At 41.8% G+C, this 23,996-nt stretch overlaps 1 protein-coding gene across 1 annotated transcript in view; it reads right to left on the reverse strand.

Moving 5' to 3' along the window:
- Positions 1-513: 513 nt before the first annotated feature.
- Positions 514-23,996, reverse strand: part of brwd1 (bromodomain and WD repeat domain containing 1) — a 28,485-nt gene continuing 5,002 nt past the window's right edge. The window contains exons 9-44 of the mRNA XM_085184235.1: positions 22,925-23,025; positions 20,556-20,626; positions 20,145-20,245; positions 19,959-19,999; positions 19,725-19,826; positions 17,398-17,551; positions 17,153-17,287; positions 16,482-16,610; positions 16,223-16,371; positions 15,973-16,049; positions 15,587-15,799; positions 15,289-15,472; positions 14,419-14,509; positions 14,025-14,147; positions 13,859-13,929; positions 13,450-13,675; positions 13,192-13,308; positions 11,660-11,767; positions 11,355-11,479; positions 9,363-9,445; positions 8,955-9,066; positions 8,624-8,685; positions 8,358-8,513; positions 8,084-8,204; positions 7,828-7,953; positions 7,658-7,724; positions 6,214-6,264; positions 5,897-6,022; positions 5,654-5,806; positions 5,399-5,565; positions 5,127-5,299; positions 4,243-4,347; positions 3,909-4,079; positions 3,500-3,811; positions 3,274-3,414; positions 514-3,178 (exon numbers count right to left, since the gene is read on the reverse strand). Of these exons, the coding sequence (XP_085040361.1) occupies positions 1,716-3,178; positions 3,274-3,414; positions 3,500-3,811; positions 3,909-4,079; positions 4,243-4,347; positions 5,127-5,299; positions 5,399-5,565; positions 5,654-5,806; positions 5,897-6,022; positions 6,214-6,264; positions 7,658-7,724; positions 7,828-7,953; positions 8,084-8,204; positions 8,358-8,513; positions 8,624-8,685; positions 8,955-9,066; positions 9,363-9,445; positions 11,355-11,479; positions 11,660-11,767; positions 13,192-13,308; positions 13,450-13,675; positions 13,859-13,929; positions 14,025-14,147; positions 14,419-14,509; positions 15,289-15,472; positions 15,587-15,799; positions 15,973-16,049; positions 16,223-16,371; positions 16,482-16,610; positions 17,153-17,287; positions 17,398-17,551; positions 19,725-19,826; positions 19,959-19,999; positions 20,145-20,245; positions 20,556-20,626; positions 22,925-23,025 (5,907 nt within the window). The 3' untranslated portion in view covers positions 514-1,715. The remainder of the gene's footprint in view (positions 3,179-3,273; positions 3,415-3,499; positions 3,812-3,908; positions 4,080-4,242; positions 4,348-5,126; positions 5,300-5,398; positions 5,566-5,653; positions 5,807-5,896; positions 6,023-6,213; positions 6,265-7,657; positions 7,725-7,827; positions 7,954-8,083; positions 8,205-8,357; positions 8,514-8,623; positions 8,686-8,954; positions 9,067-9,362; positions 9,446-11,354; positions 11,480-11,659; positions 11,768-13,191; positions 13,309-13,449; positions 13,676-13,858; positions 13,930-14,024; positions 14,148-14,418; positions 14,510-15,288; positions 15,473-15,586; positions 15,800-15,972; positions 16,050-16,222; positions 16,372-16,481; positions 16,611-17,152; positions 17,288-17,397; positions 17,552-19,724; positions 19,827-19,958; positions 20,000-20,144; positions 20,246-20,555; positions 20,627-22,924; positions 23,026-23,996) is intronic.

The following is a 23,996-nucleotide window of genomic DNA, read 5'->3' on the forward strand; positions in this document are numbered from 1 at the left end:
CAGAGAGAAAAGGCTGAGGGAAGCCAAATTACTCAAGAACTGGACTGAAAATTAGTGGCAGCAGGATTTTGTGGAGTAATAAATCTAAAATTTAAATTTGGGGAGGAAGTCTGTCAAGGTTTGGGGTTGCATTTCAGCCAGTGGTGCTGGAAATCTTCGGGCTTATGAACGTTGACATGCATGACCATGCTCCCGAACACGCAGCCAACGATGTGAAAGCAAACCTACCATTGGCCTCCCCAGAGTCCAGATACCAACTTTACTGAAGCAGTGTGGGATCATCAAAACGAAAGGCAGCCAACATCCAAAGAACAGCTTTAAATGTTCTTTAAACAGCCTGAACTACTCCTAGAAGTTCATCTGTTTGCACAAGAAGTGCAAAGAGATGGAGCATCTTAATGAAATCAACGGATAAGACCCAGCCCAAGACAGATTACACCTTGAAATGATGCCTTTATTAAGAGGAAGAATAACTCATTCATTGTACTCCATGAACAAATTGCATTAATAGTCTTCCTGTGAAATCTGTTTATTAAAGGTGTAGTACGAAAAAACATTAAGCAAAATGTCATAAAGCGACTGTATTCAGAAACCTCCCCATAAACAAAAACAAAATCATGACTGGCAAAAAAAAAAAAGAAAAAAAAAAGTTTTTAAGTCAACTCCGAAAAAAAAAAAAAGACTTTAATACTGAAAGAAGGTAACACAGAACAAGAATAAAAAGTCTTCCCAATATGAGAAATCACATTATTTTGCATTAAGTACTTTTGGTTACTTGTACTTGGCAAAAAAAAAAAGTACCAATTTGTGACATATGGCAAGACAATGCAGTTAATGTGTATAAAAAAAGAAAGAAAGAAAAAAAGGAAATAGCTCAAATTTAAATAAACTCTTTGCCACTGAACGATCACCAAGAAGTTCAGGCAATTTCTTAATCACATATTTACACCTATTCACTAGAATACAACACAACCCTAATAGAAACCAAAAAAAAGGAAGAAATGTAAGGGGAAAAGAAGTTCATTTGGCTCATATCAACTCACAATACAGTCAAGCATTAAGTATATGGATTTACAAAGGAGTGCTGTAGTCAAAGTCTAAACTTGGATTAGTTTTTGTCCCAGTAAATGTGCTTGGACATCTGCCAACCTGGAATTGCTTCTTGTCCTTACCTTAGCTCAAAAAAGACAAAATAAACTAAAAAAAACAAAACAAAAAAAAACTGCATGTCTGAGACTACAGTAAACTTAGTTGACCCCTGAGTTTCTAATGCAAAACTAGTGTATGAAATACCTCATTACAGTGTATCTTAGTGCAAGCCAGCAGTATGCTTGATTAAACAGAGGTATATTAGATTAGCACCCAAGCTGACGAGATTCCCCAGAATAGCCTCTGCCAAAACTTTTGCTGGCAAAAATCACCACACGCAGTATGGGAAGTGATGTTTTGCTCTTCATCCTTGTGAAAACCAGCAGTTCAAATGCTTGAGTTTGTATTACATCTATAAACATGTTTTTTGTTGTTTTTTTAATTTTCCTTTAATCTTTTTTTTCATAGAAAATATAAATATCCCTGAATGAAAGATTCACAGCATTTTTCTCTCGAGGACTCCAGTGCTACTACCGTAAGGTGGCCAATCAAGTGTCTTAAGCTCTCCAGTTAACGTCCGGCTTCGTCTTCCCTCTAAAGCCTGTAACCTCCAGCAGCTACGTCCTTCATTCGCTGTCGTTGTACTTAACCGTCCGTTTCCCACGGTTTCGGGTGTTCACCCGCGTCTTCCTCCGCGGTTTGTTGTACGATTCGTCGCTGTCCTCCTCTTCCGAGGCGGACCTCTGGCGGCGCTGCCTAAGCTGGCGACTGGCAGGCCTTTCGCCGATCCCCGACCGTGTGCGGCTTCTCTTTGGACTGCTGTGGGACCCTGAGCTGGCAAAAGAGTTTTCAGAGGCTGAAGACGACTGCTCGCTTTCTGAGTCCGAGCTGTGTTTGCTGCTGCTGTAGCTTTCTTTTCGTTTGCGTTTGGGCTGCCTCGCGCTTTTCTTTCCCCTTGTCGAACGGCCAAGATGTTCCTCGTCCTCCTCCTCTTCTTCCTTCTCGTCCTCCTCCTCTTCTTCCTTCTCCTCTTCCTCCTCACTAGAATCAGAGTGGGAAGAGATGTCCTGCTCATTACCGTTACCGCGCTTGGTGTCCTTTTTGGCGCACTTTGAGGGGCCTGACTTGCTGTTTTTGTTGCTCTTGGATACTGGCTCTTTCTCTCTGTCCTCATCCCCGTCATCAGAGTCTGAGGTGTAAATACATTTTCTCTTGGAAGACACACAATTCCTGGTTTCACTCGGGGAAGTCCTGTTAGACACTCTTGTGTTATAACTGTCTTCTCTAGATTCTCTCGCTGTTCTGTTGCCAGTTCTCTGCCTGCCCAGCTTCGCAGAAGCAGAGTCTTCCTCAGAGAATGAGTTGTCACTGATGTATTTCTTTTTCGGCAGGGCTCGGAGGCTCAGCCGCCTTTTCGGCGCATTTTCCGAATTATACGACTCCTGGTCCGAGGAGCCAGTGGAGCGTTTCCTCCTCAACTTCCTCTTGGGTTTGTACTCTTGCTCCGAGCTCTGCGAAGCCGAGGAGTCTCCGCGAGGCCGTTTGCATATGCTCCTGTTCCTCGTCAGCCTTTTCGTCCTCGTTTCAAAGTCGGACTCGTCGCTGGAGCGTTTGCTTTCCGCGTCCTGCTCGTCGCCTTTTTTCAGCCTTTTCTTGCGTGGGCTGGATCTCTTTGGAGAATCACAGAGTTCATCTGATTCCGCACCATCCAGTTTATGAGTTGAGGCAGATTTTTGTTTGTCTTGGCTTTTTGACGGAGAAACTTTGCTTTTTTTCTTCGGGTCTTTGTGAACTGCTTCCTCCACATTTCTTCCGTTTTGGTGTGGGCGTTTGTCCTCTTCGTCTGAGCTTACGGGAGGTTTGTGTTGTGTGCTGAGGTGGCGGATGTCTTTCGTCTCCTCTTCCTCCTCGCTTGTACTCCTACTTTTTCTCACTGGGGCGGCTGCCGTGCTCCTTGACGGTTTCTGAGACGGAGGTGGCTGCTGTTCCTCTGCTTCTCCAGAGCTCTCTCCGGGAGTTTCCTCCTGCTCAGAGTTGCTCTTGGGCGTGTGATGTTTTGCACTGTGTCCATTCACACGGGACAAAGTACCTGTCGGGAAAGAATAAAACATCGAGCTGTTTAGGGCAACTTCCACGGCAGCATTAGCACAGTCTAAAAATGCGACTGATGAGGACATTTCTCACCATTTTTCTTAATCTTGGCAGCTTGTTTGGAGTTCTTTGTGTTTCCATTCTGCTTACTCTGGGAGAACGATGAGGTATCGCTGTCATTGCCATCCTCCTCATCCTTAAACTCACTTCCTGATTCCTTTGTATTTTGGGAAGCTAAAAGACAAAGGAAGAGAAGATAACTGAGTAAAAATCTCTTTCTCTGAATAATATTCACAGACTTTTAAAGAGTAATTAATACCTGCTGCTGACTCTTCGTCTGATTCTGAGCTGCTCTTGAGCACTGCCGTGCGTTTGCTGACCCGGGCAGTGTGGCGAAGGCGGCTGCTGCTCCTCCTCGGCTTCTCCTCCTCCTCCTGGTAGTCTTCGTCAGACGCTTCAAGGAGCTTCATCTTATTCACAGCTGCCCGAGCAGTCTTTCTTTTTAGCGACCCGCGAACTGTCACTTCGTCCCTGTCGGAGCCTTGAGACGTGGCCCTGTCAGAGTCGCAGCGGGGACGCCTCTCCCTGCGAGACGACCTGCTGCTGTGACCGTTCATCTCCGCTCTGCACTCTGAAAACAAGCCGTTCACAAAGGTCTGTGAGCACACTTGGCGCTGAGTTTTTGTATCTCACGGGGTCGGAGGCTGAAGGCAGTGAACTTGTGTTACCTGCACGTTTTCTGTCCCCAGCAGCGCTGTTTCTGGTCCGCCGTGTACTTCTGCTGGGATAGCGACGATCTGAAGTGGACGACGCCTCTCCATCCTCTCCCTCTTCACCCTCACTGTCAAATTCCTCCTCTTCCTCATCTTCTTCCTCTTCTTCACTGTCGCTCTCAGCAACTAGCAACAATATATCCGAGGATATTTTATTCAATTACATTTTGTTTATGTAGCATCTAATCACAACAACAGTCGCCCCAAGGGGCACAATTTTAATGTAATTTTCAATAAACAAATAAAATACAAGAGTGAAACATTTATGGATAAATACTTCAGTCCTAACCTTTTTTCCTCTGCTTTGCACGGTTCCTTCTTGTTACTCTTGCTTTATGTCTACGTTGATGATTCTCCTCTTCCGAGTCACTCACCTCGCTCTCACTGTCAGACTCTGAAATTTAAACAAATTTCACTACTTTATTATAGTAGTAGTATTAACAGTGCATTTAAAATGAAAGAAAAGGGCACTAGACTAGGCCCAGTTTTATATTGCATCATTGCACAATATTTGTCTCAAGGTGCATCGATGACCAACACTTAGGGGTGCAAGTGAGTCATGCTAGCATGGCGTGTTGAGGACCATCACAAAGTATAGTTTTATCCTGCAGTGGATGCCGTACAGACCTTGCTGTGCTGATCACAAAAACTAAACACTATCAAAGACAGACCCATCCTGCAGCAACAGCAGCAACAACGCCGTCTCTTATGCTACAACAGCCCTCATATCAAAATGTGTGGAAAACAATGTTTTTTCATTAATGTAAATCAAATGTTTCTATGGGGTCTAATTAACGTCCTCGGCAGTTTCAGTAAAAACGACTAGATGTTACAGTCCCTGATACGGGACTAGTGGTCATAAAATTCCCCACACCCCCTTTTATCCCACAAACATCAAAACTCTTTAAAAAAATTATTTTATATTTAATTTACTCCTTTAAGTAAACAAACACCAAGAATATGATGAATAAACCCATTTTATCAAAGCCCTAAAATAAGAGATGGGGTTTTATTTTATTTTTAAAATGCCAAGGGATCAAAATGATCCTCTTTGTGGTCTTAAAACCAAAAGAAACTCTTTGGGGAAAAATGTTAAATCCAAATATCATCATCATGGCTCAAAATCCATTGTGATGGTAACAAATGACCTCTGGGGTGCTCTGATGTCTGTACCTGATGTTGATGAAGCACCTTTAGAGCCGGAGTCGTCCTCTGAGGAGCTGTGACCTGAGCTGCTGCTTCGACTCCTCCTGGCTCTCTCAGGAACAGACACTTTGGCTGAGGTAGTTTTGGTCACTGACACGGACTCCACTTTTTCCTGAGTTTTGACTGCAGCCTTCTTTTGACTGGGGAAAAAAAAAGGGGAAAGAAACTCTTCAAATCAGACCGATAACGTGCAAATGAAAAGTGAAACGTCTCAGGCGAGCTGCAGCACTCAGACAGACCTGGTTGTGGTGTCGGGGTGGTCCTGCTGTTGCTGCAGTATCTTCTTGCGAAACCTCTGACTGCGGCGGAGCCTATTGCTGCTTTTGACAGCGGTTTTGTACTCTGATATGATTGTTCTGATTCGCTCCTCAAAGAAGGCAGAGAGCCGTAAGGTCATGCTGTAAATCTGAAAACAGAGCAAAAGAAGATTGAGCGGGCGAGCCAAAATGTAAAATCACTAATAAGCTCAGAGAATGTGAACATCCCCTCCCTACCTTGGAGCGTTTGTTGGGTGTGTAAGCTTTAGCATTGGCAAATATTAAGCGTGTGTCTTTGCACAGCTCTGTGGGGTTTTCATAGCGATCTTCCTCCAGGGTCCTTTTCACCGTGCCAAAGTCCATGGGTGTGTCAATGATGTCGTGGTAGTCCTGGACAAGCACAAAACAAAGGGACTTCAACGCACAACTGAAAACAGCATCTGCTCATAGCGTGGCCTGTAGTGTGCCGTGATAACATACTGGATAGTTCTGAGGATCCACAGGTTGCCTGAACGGCTCCGAGTCCTCACACTCCAATATGTAGTTGAGCAGACTCTTGCACTGTTCCTTCCAGGCATCTCTGTCTGGCAGCACTTCTACAGAGCGCTGCAAATATCAGGGAGAAACAACTCAATGTCATGAGGCACAACCTAACAACCCCCTTTTGTTAGTTTTTATTCAAATGAATGTAAAGAGTGTTTCATCATCCCCTTGTGCGTTTTTTCTTTTTTTTTTGGTAATCTTGAAATGTCAAACAGTTTTTACAGGTATGCCGATCACCCATCCTATGCATCTACCTGACGCAGTCTGTGTCCAGCAGATGTTCCTGGCGCTTCGGTGTCTTCTTCCTGTAGTCAGCAATCACATTTGAATTATTTGACTGTGACCTTTAATCAGACAACTGCAATGACAATTACATTTTCACACAACGGGATCACAGATTCACAGCGACGTTCACCACGATCACAGGAGTGGAAGCGACTACAGCTCAAATAACCACTAGTGATAAACTTTCAGTTGCGCGACTGAAGAGACTACCAGTGAGAGTGAAGGATACTGCCGATGGACATATGACCTGTTAGGTAAATGCATTACAGGATCACCTAGGCAACCAGATCCTGAAATTTCCACAAGCGAACAGCTGGCAGATGTGCTACAAGCGAGTGGCTTCCAGCATGTTTGTTGTTTTAGATTCCTTTTCATTGGGGAAGCCTTCGAAATTCCCTTTAATGACAACCTCAAACTTCCAGCCAGAGTCACGAGGAACACTGTTTAGGATCAGACACGTTACACAGGGATCACATACTCTGATAGCTGTCAGACACCTTGTGCCTCAAGGCGTTTTTCACATCTACAGTTTGTTTACGCTGGTCTGAATCAGCTGATGAGTTCGTGAATCCCACTTCCTCCTGTGATTTAATTTCTTTTCATACAGTTTAAACTCCAAGTGAATCAAACTGCATCACTACAAACTACAAGAGATGACCGAGTCTGCTTATTGACCAGATACATCTAGGGTGGGAGTAATAAATGGAAATACAGAGAGAAGGTGCTGCACTCCTATGTGTCAGGCAAAACTGTCCCCTGCACATCTGATACTCTGCTTTATCTTAGGATGCAAAGCTTATTGGAAGCCATTTATTTCCAGTATACACCAGTTAGTAGGGTCAAACTGAGACTCCATCACAACCTCACAATAAATGACCTGATCTGGAGGTCTGGAACTGCATCAAGACCACCTCCTACAGAGGGTCTCGGTATGTTTTGGTGTGCACAACAGTGTTTGTATCTGTATGAATAAACCGCACTAACACAGAGTGGGCTGGCTGTGGCTCAGGAGGTAGAGCGGGTTCCCTAAATACTCTGGTCTGCATGTCAAAATATCTTTAGCAAAAATACCAAATCCTAGTTTTTTGGAGTGTGCAAATGTTAAAATAGGTTCATAGGTACAGAAAAAAAAAGCATTATTGGATAAATGAGACTTGTAGCAAGAAGTGCCTCGAGTGCTCATATTAGAAAAACACTAAGTACAGTTTTACTTGAAATTAAACTCAGGGTGCGAGTTCTGGTGTTTTAATTGCAAAGGACAGTCATACCAACTTTTGGTTGAATTTTTAAAAGATTCTTTTGAATTTCTTTTAAAAATTATTTACTTTTAACAAGCTTTCTTGCAGCAGTACATGAAAAAACAAAACAAACCCACCAACTACAAAGACTAGTTGTTAAATGGTTCAGACTTACCTCATCGTCATCATCCATTTCTTCCACTTCATTGTAGATCTCCATGATATCTATGCAGCTTGGATTACTGAGAAAGTGAGAAATTGTGTCAGCAAGAAATACAATTAGCAATTCTGCGCTTACAGTTCGTGCATCATCACGAGGTCTACGAACAAACCAGAAACACATACTTGACAAATTTCTGGAGGACGTTGGTGATGATTTTTGCAGAGTGGGCAATCTTGCTCCTTGGCTCATTGAAAGTGCGGGCGTTATGTGCAATATACCTGGCATCCCAAATTAATGCTGAGAGGCGTCTGTGGATTACCAAAGTGGAGCAAATGAAACGCAACATTACACGCCACTTCTCACTTCTTTGCATTTCATGAACACGTTTTAAGGACAAATCTGGGCCAAAAGTTGAGGAGAAGATTGGTAGAAACTGACCTGTAGAATCTGTTAATGAGCCGCAGTCTGATGGTGCCCAGATCTGTGGGATAGGCGATCACGGTGCAGTAGCTGGGATACTGGACCAAGTCCACGGGACCAGAGAACGGAGCTGCAATCTCTGTGGCACGAACACGGAAAGAACGAGTGTAAGGATCAGGCAGATGTGAGCAAATGACAACGACGACAACATGTCAGTAAACATGAAGGAGAGAATACGTGGGTGAAATCAAACAAACTGGAAGATAAAGAACATCCATTTATGCATACACACCGACAGTGATGAGCTGATCGATGCCAGCGATGAGTCGTTCACACTCCTCATCCCTACTCCTCTCACCCCACTCGCCTGGCAGAGGCTTGTACATCAGCTCCCTCATCTCCTCTGCGGTCACAGGTATACCACCTCCCTCTGTGTCCGGCTGTGGAGCTGCACAACAAAGACAAACCCTTTCAATACACCCTGACACCTATTAACCAAACTCTGCGAAATGTACTCCATTAATAAACCACAGTAAGCTAGTAAACAGCCTTTAGTACCATCATCCTGAATAGGTTCCACATCCCAAGGACTGAGTTTCTCAGTTTCACCATTATCCCACCTGGTAGAAACACAAGAAGGTTGTTAGCAACCAACCAAACAATGCTGGACAAAGCCCGGCTGAACCACTGAATACTATAGGAAGATTTATATAGATTTATTTATGCCTCATCACCTCTGATGCTGTCTCCATCAACCCCAGTATAGTCCCTTAGAAATTTCACATTACTCACTGCTGTCTGGCAGCATCCACAATATCCAGCTTTTGCTTTTGATAGTTAAAATATCTGAAGAATTTTACTTTGTCCCGACAAAGTGTGTGTTTCTTACTTGACTTTGAAGCACTGGAAGAGACTGTCTGGGTACTCCGGCTGGTAGGGCTCCTGGCAGATGATGGTCCCAAACCACCAGGCATCATCTATCACCGAGCGAAACCTGTCGTCTGTGACAAGGAGAATACGATCAAACTCAGGTGTTTGAGGGAGAGAAAAAAATAGAGAAGCCTGGCACCCATCTGTGAGGGTGACTGCACGGATGAATCATTGGAAACAGCATGTATGTGAACAACAACACCTTTCCCCCTCTCTCATCACCAAAATAGCAATGCAGGGAAAGAAAGAAAAACAACAACCAGCAATAAATCTTCTCAAACTTCTTAGTCTGTCTATATATCCCCGCAGAACTCATTAAACAGATCAGCAGAGGACATTTCTAACAGACAGTTTAGGCTTTGCTTACTTGGTTGCCAGTTTCTTCGAAGCGCCTCATCATAACACTGCCTCAGCACCAAGAAATCAATCACATCTGGCATGTCGTGATATCTGCAGGGACACAAGAAAGAGGAAAAATCGTCTCTTTGACAAGAAGGTACAAAAATCCCTTCAAGACTTGGGGGTGAAGCTGATGCTGGAAACACTAACAAATACTACAGTAAGAAAAGCCTTTCCAAAAAAGACCAGGATCATTAAAATTATGTGGGCAGTATTTTTTAGGGGTGGGGGGAAAAATATCGATACTGTGTAGTATCGTGATATTTTGTTTACTAATAATGTATCGATACAGGGACAGCAGAAATCAATATTTTGTTACAAAAAAAGTTTTTGTGGACTGGAACATAACTGACTAATTCTTCAGTTGCTGAATGGGCTGCATAGTTTTCATAAATTGCATAGTTCAGAATAGCTATAATTGTACCAGATGGTTGCATTCAGTTAAGTTGGACTAGACTGTAATACAAACCGTTCAGTTTGTCAACAATAAAACTGACTGAAATGAGAGAAAGACTGAGTGTGAGAATTTGTTATTAGATAAAATGAATATTGATAAAGTTTACCTTTATATACAGAATCTGAATATTGCAAAATATTTTAAAAAATTGCAATAATATCGTATCGTGCATTAATTATTGTGATAATATCGTATCGTGGGATGTATGGTAATTCCCACCTCTAGTATTTTTACATTTCACACATTTTCTTTTCCTCCATGATGTGTCAAATTCAAATACTGACCCAACGAGCGGGTGGTAATTAGGGGTGGGTTTTTATAATCGATTTATCGATTAAAATCGATTCTGGCTTGGATAACGTAAAATCGATTCATTAAAATCCTGAATCGATTTTTTAATATAAATTTATTTTGCCCGAAATGCCAGAATCTCTGGTGAAATCTCACAAAATTTCAACAACCACCCAAACAGCTAAGACAGTAAATGAGAGCAGGAACATGGATTCTGCACAAAGACTTAAACACACAGCCCAACCGCGGATCAGAATCAGTGAGATGTTGCCTTTCTCACAGTCGGGGCTGAAAGCCGACAGCCCGCTGATTCTGATCTGTCGGCGGTCCGCGCTTTGTGTTCACGCCCTTTATGCGCTGATTCTAAAGCTGTTAGTTTTATCTCTCTCCAAACAATATTGACCGAACCAGCAGCAAAAGAAGATCCAAACTACGCTTCACATAAACAACGTCATGAATTCACTCTGACTTTTATTGTTTTGCTTCGACCACGTTGCACAGCTCTCTCTCGCATGCTCGCTCTCTCTCGCGCTCTCTCTCTCTGTATTGTTTTCTGCATTATTCGCTTGCTTGTTACGCACAAGTCTACCGTTGTTTACAGCGCTGTCGGCCGACGTTTTTTTTTTTTCATTTTATATACTTCCGAAAATAAAACCTAATTTCTGCCGTTCAATACCGAACAAATTTAAACTTTTTAAAATTATGCAAAATGCAAAACGCTCAGCCTTGTCTCTAATAAAACCGCTGTAACTTCAGAGGTAATGTTCATGTGTTGATTAATGGTTTTCTTTTGTTTTTGATCTACTGCAGAAAATTTTTATAAAATCCCAGAACAGGAAAATCACCTTCATGTTTTTCTGTGTTTTATCCTCAGCTACTTTGACACAAAGGCCTCTGCTGTGACGCTCACACCTTTGATAAAGTCTTGGTGTGTCAGCTTCCTTTTTATAGATACAAAAATATGTAAATGTACTGATCTGAATTATAATATTTCTGACTGTCAAAATTTCCCAGATTCAAATCAAAGTGAATCGAATCGAATTAAATCGAATCGTGGATCGAATCGATTCGGGACCCTGTGAATCGGAATTGAATCGATTCTAGAAATCAGTGACGATACCCAGCCCTAGTGGTAATGTGATTATGAAGAGCACAGACACTTGATGTGCTTTATCGTAGAGAGGAATGCAACCAATGGGCCGAGCTGCTTACTTGATAGAAAATGACTTGTCTGTGATTTTGCCGGTGCCGTGGTCAATGAGCGTCAGCTTCAGGCAGCAAAGTGTTGGCGGGCAAACTTCATATTTGATTCCAGTGATCTTCACAAACTCTTGGTCCTACAAAAACACACAGCAGGATTCCTATTTAGTCTGCAGTTACATATTACCACTGAAGATAGTAACTGACACATGCAGACTGGAGAACTTTAGCAGGAATTAGCATTTAATGTATTACTCCGAACTCATCATCTATTGGGAAATTTTTATGATCTTTATTTTGTTTGTTCCTCGTCTTACCCGGAGCTCCATTCTCTTCCAGGGCTGCTTTTCTAAATTGATGTCGTACAGCTCACTCCGACTTACAGCTTCAACGTAGGCCTCGTGTCCCTGCCGAAAGTAGATCACCTGAAAGACACAAATCGTGCAGATGGTTAGAGGGAATGTTCGTACATAGGTGTATAAACCCTGTACAGCCTGAATATGAAATAACTGCTAAATAAAGAAATTAGAAAGAAAACTTAAATCGATTTGGATAGATGACTTAATTTGTATCATTTTTGCTACATTAGGCATTTTGTGCAAGTGTTACATGTGTCTCATACAATCATGTTTTCAGGGGGTGCAACTTTGCCACTTGTTAAGCTAAACCTTACCAATGTTAAAGTTAAAGCAGTGCATCACATTGTCTCTGGAAAGTGCCTGTATGCGTTTGGTGATGCAGAAAATGTATACTTGCTTTATACTTTATACAAGTATGCAATAAAGCTGGAAAGTTTCTTTTACACTGCTTTTTACATTAGAAATAAGCAGCAGTACTGAGAGCACAATCTGCAATGAAATAATTAACTAAATCAAAATGCTTATTTAACCGTTCTCGGGCCATAATTGACCAAAATAACAATTTTCTGTAGCATTAATCTTGTCTTATTTGCAACAGTGTTGCATTTTATTGTTATATTTTAGACTAGATTCTAGGTTTTAAGCACCATTGTATTATCATCATCTGATGACGTTCCCGATCGGAGCAGGTGGCACTCCATAGGATCACTCTGTCTACGAGAGTCATGTGACATGTGCAACATACTTTATATGCGAATGTACACAAAGTCCTTAAAAGAGAATGATGACGGTCGTATCAGGGTAGGGTTTAAGGTTTTGTGGAGCCAGCTTACACAAAGCCTGGCTGGGTTGAACTTCCCGCACAGTCTACCACTCTGGGTTGACATGAGCATCATTTCTTGATTTTACAACTATGACTACAAGTATAAGGCTGCCAACTAAAACCACAAGAAGTAAATGTACTTGTCCTTTTAATTTAAGGGGGAAAAAACCCCAAAACAAACAACCCAAAAACCCCAAAAAGACAAAAAACCTTGAAGGATTTAGCTCTGCCAGACCAAATCGCAATCTTGTACTTTTAGGCTAAAAGACCTATTCATGGTGTTCAGCCAAAACCCAAGACTACATTTAATTTAGCCACTATACATTTCATGCCCCAAACAGTCTTCATTTCCTTCCACACCGTGTGCTTACTATTAAATATTGCTGCAATAAAATGAAGTATACTTACTAAATACAAGTATTGGTTTGTTGATAAAAAAACAAACCAATACTTGTATTTAGTTAAAAAAAGTTAAAAAATAAACTTGACTGGTTGTTTTGTGGTGATGAAGGCATTTGACCTTATCCAGGGTTAAAGCTTAAACAAATTTATTGCAGAATTGTTCAAATAAACAGCACTAAGCAGAAATGTCGGCTACTGCAATCTCATAAATGAGAGAGTATGATTTTTCTTTTCCAATTAGGCATTAAGCTGATGACCCTCTTACCTCATCACCCATTTGGGGAACAAAAGGAGACTTCCTGGGAATGACATCAGTGATCCATGGTGATGGTCTGAACTCATTGGACACTTCCCTGTTAATGGATGGTCTGGGCTTTGGACGCTGATTGAAGCACCAACATGTAAAACATTAAACAAGTTAATATGAAATATTTTCAAATATTTCACACTCGTCATTCTGTCTAAGCAGTTATTAATCAGATTCACAAAGAGAAAAAGATAAATGAGGATTAAGTAACCTTACCCGAGGAAACTTGTTCTTTGCTTTCTTTGCCTTCTCTTTGCCTTTCTTTTTAGGTCTTTCCTCCTCATCACTTTGCTGCTTTTCCTCCTCTTCCTCGTTCTCTTCCTCCTCCTCTTCAGAGCTGCTGAGTCTGCGCCTTACTCGTTTCCGTGATGACAGTGGAGTTGAGGGCTGCAGATTTATACCAGCATCTGCTGTCCAGTCAGAGTATTCGCTGGATGTATGGCTGTCCAATCAAAAGCAGGTGTGATTACCACAAAAAGCTACACACTTAATTACACAAATATTGCTACTCAGGATATTTTTTTGATACAGGAAATGTTTGGTTACCAGGGTAAGCCCGTTTCTCTGAAAAGTGACTGGTGGGGAAAATGATGCCCTTTGACCCTGATCTATAAAGTATATTCACCTTGAGCTGTCAGTTTTCCATTCTTCCTCATCATTGGAGGAATCCAGGTCACTGCCATCCAGCTCATTGTCCTGGAGAGATGAAAAACAAAAAAAAAAAATACACACAGTTGAGAGAGGGGGGGGGATTTGTAAAGAGCGCTTTCATCAAGAGGAGAGTGCATCACCTCAGAGTGCATCTCCGAACTTGCCGTCTCCTCTCCCTCTTCACATGATTCGTCGATGTATTCCAGTGCATCGCCACGGCTGTGCGCTCGCTTCGCGGTGGAAGGCTCATCGTCTGAATCATCCTGGGGGGACAGATGGGAATGATTCAGCATCGGTGAAAATAAAGCTGTACTAAAATAGATATGAAAAAACCAAACAACAACTTTCATCACTTAGTTAACCGTTTCAAAAGGACACTCGATATATAGTGTGCCTTTTGTTCTTCGATCCTTTAGCAATCTTTTTTTTTTTTTTTTTTTTAACTGCAGCATTCCCGTGCAAACTGGTAAAAGTTTACTAAATGCTGTGAAAATTTAAAACCATCTCCACTGGGTGGAAAAACAGGAAACCTACTCGACAGCTGCTGTACATAATGCGTCTCTTCTTTACATTGTACTGAACCACCTCCTCGTCTCCTCTGGCTACTCGAACGTCCTCCTGGTACCTGAAAAACATAATTCACGTCAAAATAAGCACCCAGAGAAATGCTAGAAAACCTCACTGATGACCAAGTTTAGACATGACTTTCTGTTCATGTCATTCCCAGTGCTTCCCACGAGGATCTAGCCCTTCGTTAGCAGACAAACAATCTATATATTTCAGACCAAAAGACTGAGTAAACCTGTTAGGTTTTCTGAATCGACAGACGTGATTAACACAAAAATGTATTTTTTCATTATTGACCCAAATTAATTACATACTGGAATCTACTGAATAAATCTGCATAGCCAGAACATTATGAACATCTTTACCCAGCATGAAGCAAAACAGATACGATCCACTCAGGATCTCTGAAGGTGCCCTGTGGTGTCTTGTAAGGAGGCCGTGGCACCAAATCTTTTTAAGCCCAGTAAGCTGCAAGCCCCATCATGCTGTCCCTGTTTATACAGTTGATTAGCAAAAAAATTCTACTGGGTTTGAGAAACCTACAGGAATTGCCATTTCTGAGATGCTCGTTATCTGCCCTTACCTTTCCCTGGTTTACCTGTTGTCGAACTATACTAATCTTTAACCTGCCCATCTGACCTACAGCCAACATACCTATTACAAGAAGTGACTCTTCACTCTACATCAAAACATCCCACACGCCGTTGTTATTGGATGATCAACAACATTCACTACATCTGCAATAGATTCCAATCTTTTAAAATTGGTTTCCATTTATTTATAAACTGTAAAAAAATCTTTCCCATAAACAATGACACATCTTTGCACATATTGTACCTGTAGCTGCTGTGTGGAAGTTCGGGTACCACCACCCTGCGTCTCCAGGCCTGCAGGTCTCTCTCAGTGGCCATCTGGCTGCGAGGAGCGTTCTGGTGCATCTGTCGTACGCCCTCCACTTGTCCACTGCGGCGAAGACCCACATTAGGGGGTGACTGCACATCTGCTCGGTCGTTCACGGACACTGAAGTGAAAAATACTCGCTGTCAGTAAATCCTTTAAGTCTTTTCTGGATATTCTGAGAAATTCTAAGGTCTACTAAAACCAATCCAGTGCAGCAGTGATGGTGTACTGATACCTCTTCGCGGTGTGCTTGGTGCTGGAGCCAACACCGGGCCTTGGGCCTCGGCTGGGCCTTCGGGTACTGCTCCTGTCTCAGGCTGGTTCTGCCTGTCTTGTTGCTCTTGAAGCTGTCGGATGGCCTCGTCCAGAAGGCTGCTGCGTCTGACCGCAACCTCCTCGGGTTCTGCAGTCTGCTGGCTGATGACCTGCTCCACCACCTCACCATCACCTGAAAATGTGATACATGTCAAATACCATCAAGCTTGATATGTTTAGCTGTAAATACAGTTCAGATGGTCTTAAATCGGGACAATAAAACTGTGAAAATGGGTCTGTGACATTTAAAAGTATATAATCTTCCATTAAGGTAATGGACTAATTGCAGCAGAATTATGGTCTTACTGGTGGCTACATATCCCAGCTGAGGTACCAGGTGCTCTGCAGCAATGTTCTCCCGCCCTGGGACAAGTCGCTGGTACCTAAAAATCAAGGGAAAATGTTGAATTCAAAGATAGTCCAGGGAAAACCATTTTAACTTTGTCATGCTGCTCTCAGACAATCAGAACCTCTGATTTAACATTAAAAACATCTGAACGTTTGGGCAATAAACAAAGACTGTAATGCTGCATAATGAAAACAAGGTGACGTCTACCGTGGGGGGTGAGGGTTTCCATCCACATCCACTAAAAACGGTGGTGGCATAAGATGGGGAGCCTGCTGTGTCTGTTCGTCCAGCACAAAGCCGTTGGCATCCCGGATCAGCGGTCTGTAGTCTGTGTGGAAGAACACCTGATCTGGAAGCTGCGTGGAAACCAGGAGAAGCAGGAAATAAGTAAATGTCTTCACTTTGCTCACAAAACGTAAAATTTCAACCATTTTCTCGATCTCCAAAATGCAACTGTTCTTCTTGCCTTTTCATAGGGCTTGGAACTGCCGAAGCCAAAGATGAGCAGATGGCCATGGGAGTCCGTGCAGGCAAAACGCTGACCATCGGGAGTGAATTTGCAGTCAAAAACAGCTCCGTGACCCTGGCCTTCAATCTGGATGAAAAACCACAAAACAGAAGAAGAAAATTTTTAACAACAGCACAAATCATTCCCTCACAGTAACTGGGAAAGACTAATGATGTTGGATTTCCTTCTCTCACTTTGCACAGAAAATACCACAAAAAAATGTATCCAAATAGAAGAAATCCTGCTTTCAGTGTTAACTTTATGCGCACTGCTTTTAATCATAATTATGCTACTGCCCTAATTTAGTGTCCATCAGAATACAAACATTATAACCACATCTGCCCAGCAGTCATAGATCATTCGTTGTCACATGTGTGAGTCAGTGCTCTCCCGCTGTTATAAGATGTAAAGGGGGAAAGAATCTGGCTCACTTGCCTCTTACTGTGTGCAGAGATGCACCTTGGCCAAAACAACTACACTGTTCCTTCAGTCCCTCACAATTAAGTGTTATAGTGAATGAATCACACTCTGAGCGCATCATGTAACCGCTCCATCCCGCCGGGGTTAACAACTTTCCGCTGTGCACCATCCTATAAAAGCCAACTTCAAGCAGTGCTGTGTCAGCGTACCATGTTGAAGTAATGCTGTGTGTTTGTGCCTCGCAGCAGGTCCCATATGAACACGTTCCCATCGTGGCCAGCAGACAGGATGATCCTGGGATCAAAAGGGTGAGGTTCGAGGACAAACACCTCTGCCTCGTGGCCCTGAAAAACAAGCAGACTCGAGTTGATCTCTGGTTTAAAATGAGAATCGGTGGCAGTTACATCATAGTCAGTATTAATATGAGCTCTGCAGCAGAACGCAGCACAATTACTTTAAGGATATGTAGCAGCTGTCCTGTGTAGGAGTTCCACACTTTGAGGAGATGGTTGTTAACAGCCGTGATGACTGTATTGTCATGGCGATCCCACGCTACCATGGTGACTTTGGGTTTGAAGTAGCTTTCCTCTTCACTCATTGGCTCGACACTGAGAGAGAAAAATAACAAACGAACATCAAATAACAAATTACTCATAATACTAAAAAAGTAATATGGAAACGAATCTATAAAGTCCCTTTGACATATCTCGTGATGACACTGTAATCCTTGAAATCCAGATTTTAATTCTAACACAAAGTACCAGATTATTATCACTAAATTCTTGTGAAAGGCAGGCTTTGGCACATGAGAGGTTTGTAGTCATTTCCAAGACAAAAAGGCTGGATGATAAACAGAATGTTTTTTAAAAGATATTTGAAAAACACATGCAGAGATATTTAAAAAAAAAGAAAAAAAAAGATGAACATAAATATGCTACTTTCAGCTGCTCCCTTATTCACATGGGGTTGCCACAGCGGGTAGCTCCGCATGTTTGATTTGGCAGACTTTACTCCGGATGCCCTTCCCAGCACAACACCAAAGGGATTTGTGTCTCCTCCCGGAAATGAAGCTGGGGAGCGTTCACTTGTTAAGCAAATGTGTTTGAGATGAATGCAATTACCTGGAAATCATTTGACCGCCCCCCAACCCCCAAATTTAACTGAAAATAGCACAAACATCACATTGAGTTTTGAAACTGAAAACAACCGTTATTGACAGAGGTAACAAAAGCCTAGAAAAAAAATATGTGATGAGTTAATTTTGCAGAATTAAGTAGTGTTATGCCTCACCATTATGTGGGCAAATGGTTTGATTTAAAATTAACACACTGCAGTTTTATGATGAGAAACACTAGAGGATTTATTCAGCTATTGTTAGAAGATTCAGAGAATCCGGAGGTCCTGTGTACATAAGGAACGAGGGAACACTTCTGAGAAATGTCATCAGTGCACACAGGTTTGTTGCTGCATTTGCAAGTGCAAGATAAAAACCAAACACGCAAAGCAGAGCTCTGACCCCAGCGCTCATGACACTAGAGTACATGGCACAGGGAACTTGCACACTTAGCATGTGGAGCTACAAGCTATCATTCAAAATCCCTTAATTCTCTTTATTTACATTTTACACGGCATCGGAACACCTTGGTAAACAGCTGTACATTTTAAATATATGTTCATGTTTACATATACATATAAATTCTGCATGAGCTACAGAATAGAGACTGGATTTTGGAAGCAGACCTAGTTTAGCACAGAACAAACTGTCCAGAGGAATGCTCTGCTGGCAAACCAAGAACACCATGTATACCTAGAGGCATGAGTCTCATTCAGGTAAGTCCTTGCTTATTTTAATAAAACAATGCCAACCCACATTCTGCATTTACTGGTAATTCTATGCATGTGGCTTTCTTTCTTCTAGTCACTGCTGAAATTAAAAGTTCATCTTAACGCTTTAAAATAAATCCATAAATAGGCGCCTGAAAGTGTTGAAAAGTGGCGTCTTTTAGGCAGACTTTGATTTTACGCAGATAAATTTTTGCCAGTACAAGAACTGTGCTTTAAATTATATACATATGTACAGCGAAACACAGCCTGAATGTTTGAAAGCCTCCCCAGTTTGATACTGAACATGCGTTAACTGGCAGATAAAAACAAACACATAAGATCTGTCTTCCATTTCCACTGGTTACTCTCCAGGAATAACTAGCCTATAGTAAGGAAGTGAAGCTATACACAACCTAAGACAACACAAAGCCTAATCCTGGGGACACAATACAACTGAACCAGACAAACTTATTCATAAAACAACCCTGTAATTACAAGAAAATACATCAATCAGTATTACCCCTCAGCAAACAAGTTCTTTCAGTGGTATATATATATATATATATATATATATATATATATATATATATATATATATATATATATATATATATATATATATATATATATATATATATATAAAGAAAACCTTTGTTGGCGACTTGCTTTCCAAACACATGACCGAGCCAATACAAGCCGACAACTGAACAAATAAGTATTTGAGCAAACGGTTTCCTCAGCTGTCGTCAGCACCTGGTTTACTTGGACATGCTCCGACAGCTCCTCCGAGCAGCTTAGCCGGCAAACGCTTCCTTTTCGTTCAGCAAATCGGGCACTTTTTATTCCAAATGAGAATCTAGCTTATTCTGTGCTATTACAGAACCAAAATCAAGAAGGCATCTTCACCAAGATAAGACACACTTTCGTCCGTGCTGGTTCACAAAAGCGAAGACTCACCCTGGAATAGTGGCAGACATGTTCAGCAGGATGCACCTCCACTGCTGCCGCTGGTGGAGCTTCCAGATCCGTGCTGTTCCATCTCGACTTCCACTCACAAACCTGGCACGGGACAGCGACAAACACCAGGCACCGTCACTTTACACACCATCCCACTCAGTTAAATGTGTACTCTGAATACTGCAATACTTGATATAATTTTTTAAATAATAATAGAATGAGCTTTTATAATACCTTTCACCTGAGTGGCAAAATTGGATGCTATCAACTTTGTCCTAGAAACCAGAGACATGTAAAAGGATCATCAGGATCAAAAGGAGAAGAACAACAAATTCTTACATTAAATTTGCATTTGCAGCTCAAAGTTCTGCCAATAAAACCTTTGTAAGGATAAAGTCTTGCTCTTCAGATGATGCTTACCGTGTGCTCATGGAGCTCTGATATCTTTTCTGGGCTCCCACTTCCCAAGTAATATATTCGGATGACATCATCAGTACTTCCTGTTGCTAAAAACATCCCACCTGGAAAAAAGTTGGTAACGTGAAATGGCGTGTTGCACTTGATTTATTTTATTTAACCTTTATTTATACAGGTAGTCCCATGGAGACTCAATGTCTCATTCACAAGAGACCTGTTCCAGACAACCATTAAAGTTACAACAATAAAAGAACGAAATAATTCTTTAGTTAGACACGTGAAGTAGCACAGAGGTCATTAGAAACTAGCAGCTCTTTATTGATTGCTTTGGCTCTAGACTTTGTTTACAGGATGGTGGAGGAGACAGTGGAGAAATGGCAGGAAAAGGGACTCAACATGAAAATGTCTGGTTACCTGGACTGAATGAGGAGCACACGGTCTGAACACCTGGCCTTGGCCGCTCTGTAAATTTGTGCGGTCGATCGCTGGAAGTAGAGAAGAAAACATCACTGATTTCATCCAAAATAGAACACGTGACTGAATTAGGAGCAGACGCTAAAAAAAAATGTTTTCGTTTTTATATTTCGTGTCTACCTTTTGCCCCGTCCTTCAATATAAACTGACAGTCAAACTTACATCTAAACCAACCAGCATCTCAACTTTTTGGATGACAGACGAGATTACAGCCGGGTCGGATGTCACGCTGCCATTGTTTTAGTCAGATAAGAGACAACAACATACTTGCATATCAGTTAAACAGGCATTCAAGGTTTAGAATACAACTAAACTTAGCACAAAAACAGAAGGAGATCTGTGTGTGGTGGGTAATGTCTTTGTTGTAACAATGTTTCTTCTCATAAATCTTACACCACTGGAAATCCTGCTTATTTCCCCTTTAATGTTGCATTTGTGGGTTGAGCATCAAGGCCAAACAGCTTATTCTGCTGTTGAGTATTGTTCGGTGTTGTTTACTGTATTACATGATTGAAGTCTGAAGAAACAAGATATATTGGAAATTTAACTATTTATTTATTTAACAAACAGGGACCCCTGTAGCACGTGGAAGGTGACAGGTACAACTACCTGGCACCACTTTCTCATACTAATCACCAACTTGGTCACACACTGCTGTGGGATCTCATTCTTCAACCAGCAATTGTTGCACATCAACCAGTGTGGTTGTGTTGGTCACTCTGGTATGAACAGCACACCCAAGATGATACCAAAAATCTTCAGTGGGGTTGAGGTCAGGATTAAGGGCAGGTATTTCCATTCTCTCTACTCAAAAATTCTGTTAGTCTGCAATAAATCCCAATGTGTGGGGACGAGCGTCACCTTGGAGGATAGTTTGGTCCTAAAAAGCGCAGATGTGGGATTGCCGCTGCATGCAGAAACTTATCTTATCTGCACCGAGATTGCCTCCAATGATGACAAGCCCCGGTGAGGGAGATGCTGCCCCACATCATCACACTGCCTTCACCAAAAGCTGTTAACCTATCGTTGCTGCAATCAGCAATTGCATTCTCCACGTCCTCTCCACACTTTGACCCCACAAACGATCCACCTGCCGCAGGCAGAATCTCAATTCATCGCTGAACACAACATTCCTCCACACGTTCTCTGACATCACCCATTATATGTAAATTGCCCTTCAACTTGGAGATGGTACTAGGTACTCCAAATAATGCTGCATCTTGGTTTGTGAACACCAGCTTGAAGTTTCCAGATTAGTGAAATGTAGCATGTCTGGAGCAGACACCAACCGACTGCTGTAGCAGGGTCCCTGCTCACAGGTGCTGCCAATCAGACACCTGATTGGCAGCACCTGTGTTACCAGAAGTTCAAAACAAAAATAAGCTGTTTAGCATTGGCAGAAAACATCTGACAAGTTATTCATGAGCGCAACCCACCTACTCAACTCTGCTGTTCAACCCAAAAATGTGGCACCACTTAAAGGGAAATAATCAGCGTTCCCAGTGGTGTAAGATTTATTGCCAAGAAGCATTGTTACAAAGAAATAGTCGAAGAAACTAATTTTCTTATTTATATGCTTTCTATCTGAGCTTCTTTAAGACAAGGCAGACACCAGTGTAAAAGATGACCTAATGACAATACACCAGCAGCCAACACTGGGAGTTAAAAACCTTTTAAGCCCAATGTGACTTGTTTTCCAGTTATGCCTTAGGCCCTACTGCTAATTTCCATTAGAATAATAATTTCTAATGGAAAATTATTCCCACTCCTATGTACAAGGCGTTGCACAGCTTGGCGTTGTTTGTGCCTCGGTGGAAGCGACACACACACACACAGAAACTAAACTGTTTTGTACTTTAATACATTTATTATAGTTTTATTTTTTTCTTCTTTAGCAGCCTTAGTTTACTGCTCCAGCTGAACTGTGTTCAACAGCATTTCATCAATGGAATACTCATCTGATTTGGGATGAGTGCTTTGACAGAATATTTGCCACCAACATTTTGAGGTTAATTGGTGATTCTAAATTACCCATTCGCACTCAGATTAACACCCGTCTCTTAGCCCTGAGACAGGCTGGCGACCATCCAGGGTGTGCCCTGCCTCTCGTCTTGTGGCAGTTGTGATATGCTCTATCAAGTGTTCAATAAGCATGTGGTTTGACAACCATTAACGTGTGTGACGCACACACACAGTCATTTTGTTCTAGAAGCCTGAAATATTACAGAAACCTCTCGGTTCAGAACGGAGCTATAAGGGTTACTCCTGGGAGGCTTTCAAGGGGTAATGAGTTAACATACAGTACTCACCTAAAGTTTATGCTGTTGGCATCCCACTGCCAGAAGCAGACAGTAGCATCAGTTCCAGTGGACAGCATGTAACGTTTGGAGCCCTTGGCAAACGGTGAAAACTGAAACCACAAGAAAAACCACTCATCAGACCCCACTCCAGCCAGTGAGTCAGTCTATGTAGACCGAAACCTGCATTTCACAGAGAAAGGTGAATATTAACCTTTTCTCCACCTGTACTGGCCAAGACAAAATCTTGATCTTGAGCCAACGGTTAAGAAGGACGAGGTTAAATTTTATTTTCTGGTGTGCACCAACAATGATTTTCAGACTGACTGGACCAGAAATGCTCTTACTGGCTTCAGGACATCAGTTCATCTTTAAGTGAAAGGAAAAACAGGCGACAGAGCACGGAAAATGACTCTAAACAGTAAATACGTTCCCAGTATCACGCAGTACTGTTTCTACACTTAGCTATGGGGTGAAGAGGAGCTGAAGTAAAGAGAAGACCAAATGAACCATGAGGGAACATATCTTTCACATAAAACCAGAACTTGTACCGTTTCATTTCAGGCAATCAGGGAGTTTCTGTGGCATTAAAAACAGTTGCATGGCAGGTAAACTTAACTCAGTGAAATAAAAATGCTTTTATAGTGAAAGAAGGTGGCAAGAAAACTGTAGAAAAGTAAAGATTATGACCGGTGTTTTACCCAAAACATTTTCTTCATGAATCGGCCAGCACTAATATTTACAACGGTGTGATTTTAGAGTGCCACTACACAACATTCACACATGAGAAAAATCTAAAGAAATTAATGAAATCAGAAAAGCATGCACATGCTCATATTTAACTTCAATGAACATTTAAAGCCAGCAGTGCATTTTGCAACACTGAAGATACAGCCATCTTGTTTGAATCAACTTTACTGAACTGTTGGTGGACGAAACTAAAATGGATTTTGTGCTTATGTTAAATTCTGGCCATAGAGAAAAGACAGTTTAAATTATTAAGTACTGTGAAGAAAAACAAAGGATAAAAGAATGGGCTAAACCTACTCGCAACGAATGTTGATGCACAAAATCTGGTGCACTG

The sequence above is a fragment of the Neolamprologus multifasciatus genome, chromosome 14 (genome assembly GCF_963576455.1).
Source record: "Neolamprologus multifasciatus chromosome 14, fNeoMul1.2, whole genome shotgun sequence".
NCBI classification, from domain to species: Eukaryota; Metazoa; Chordata; class Actinopteri; order Cichliformes; family Cichlidae; genus Neolamprologus; species Neolamprologus multifasciatus.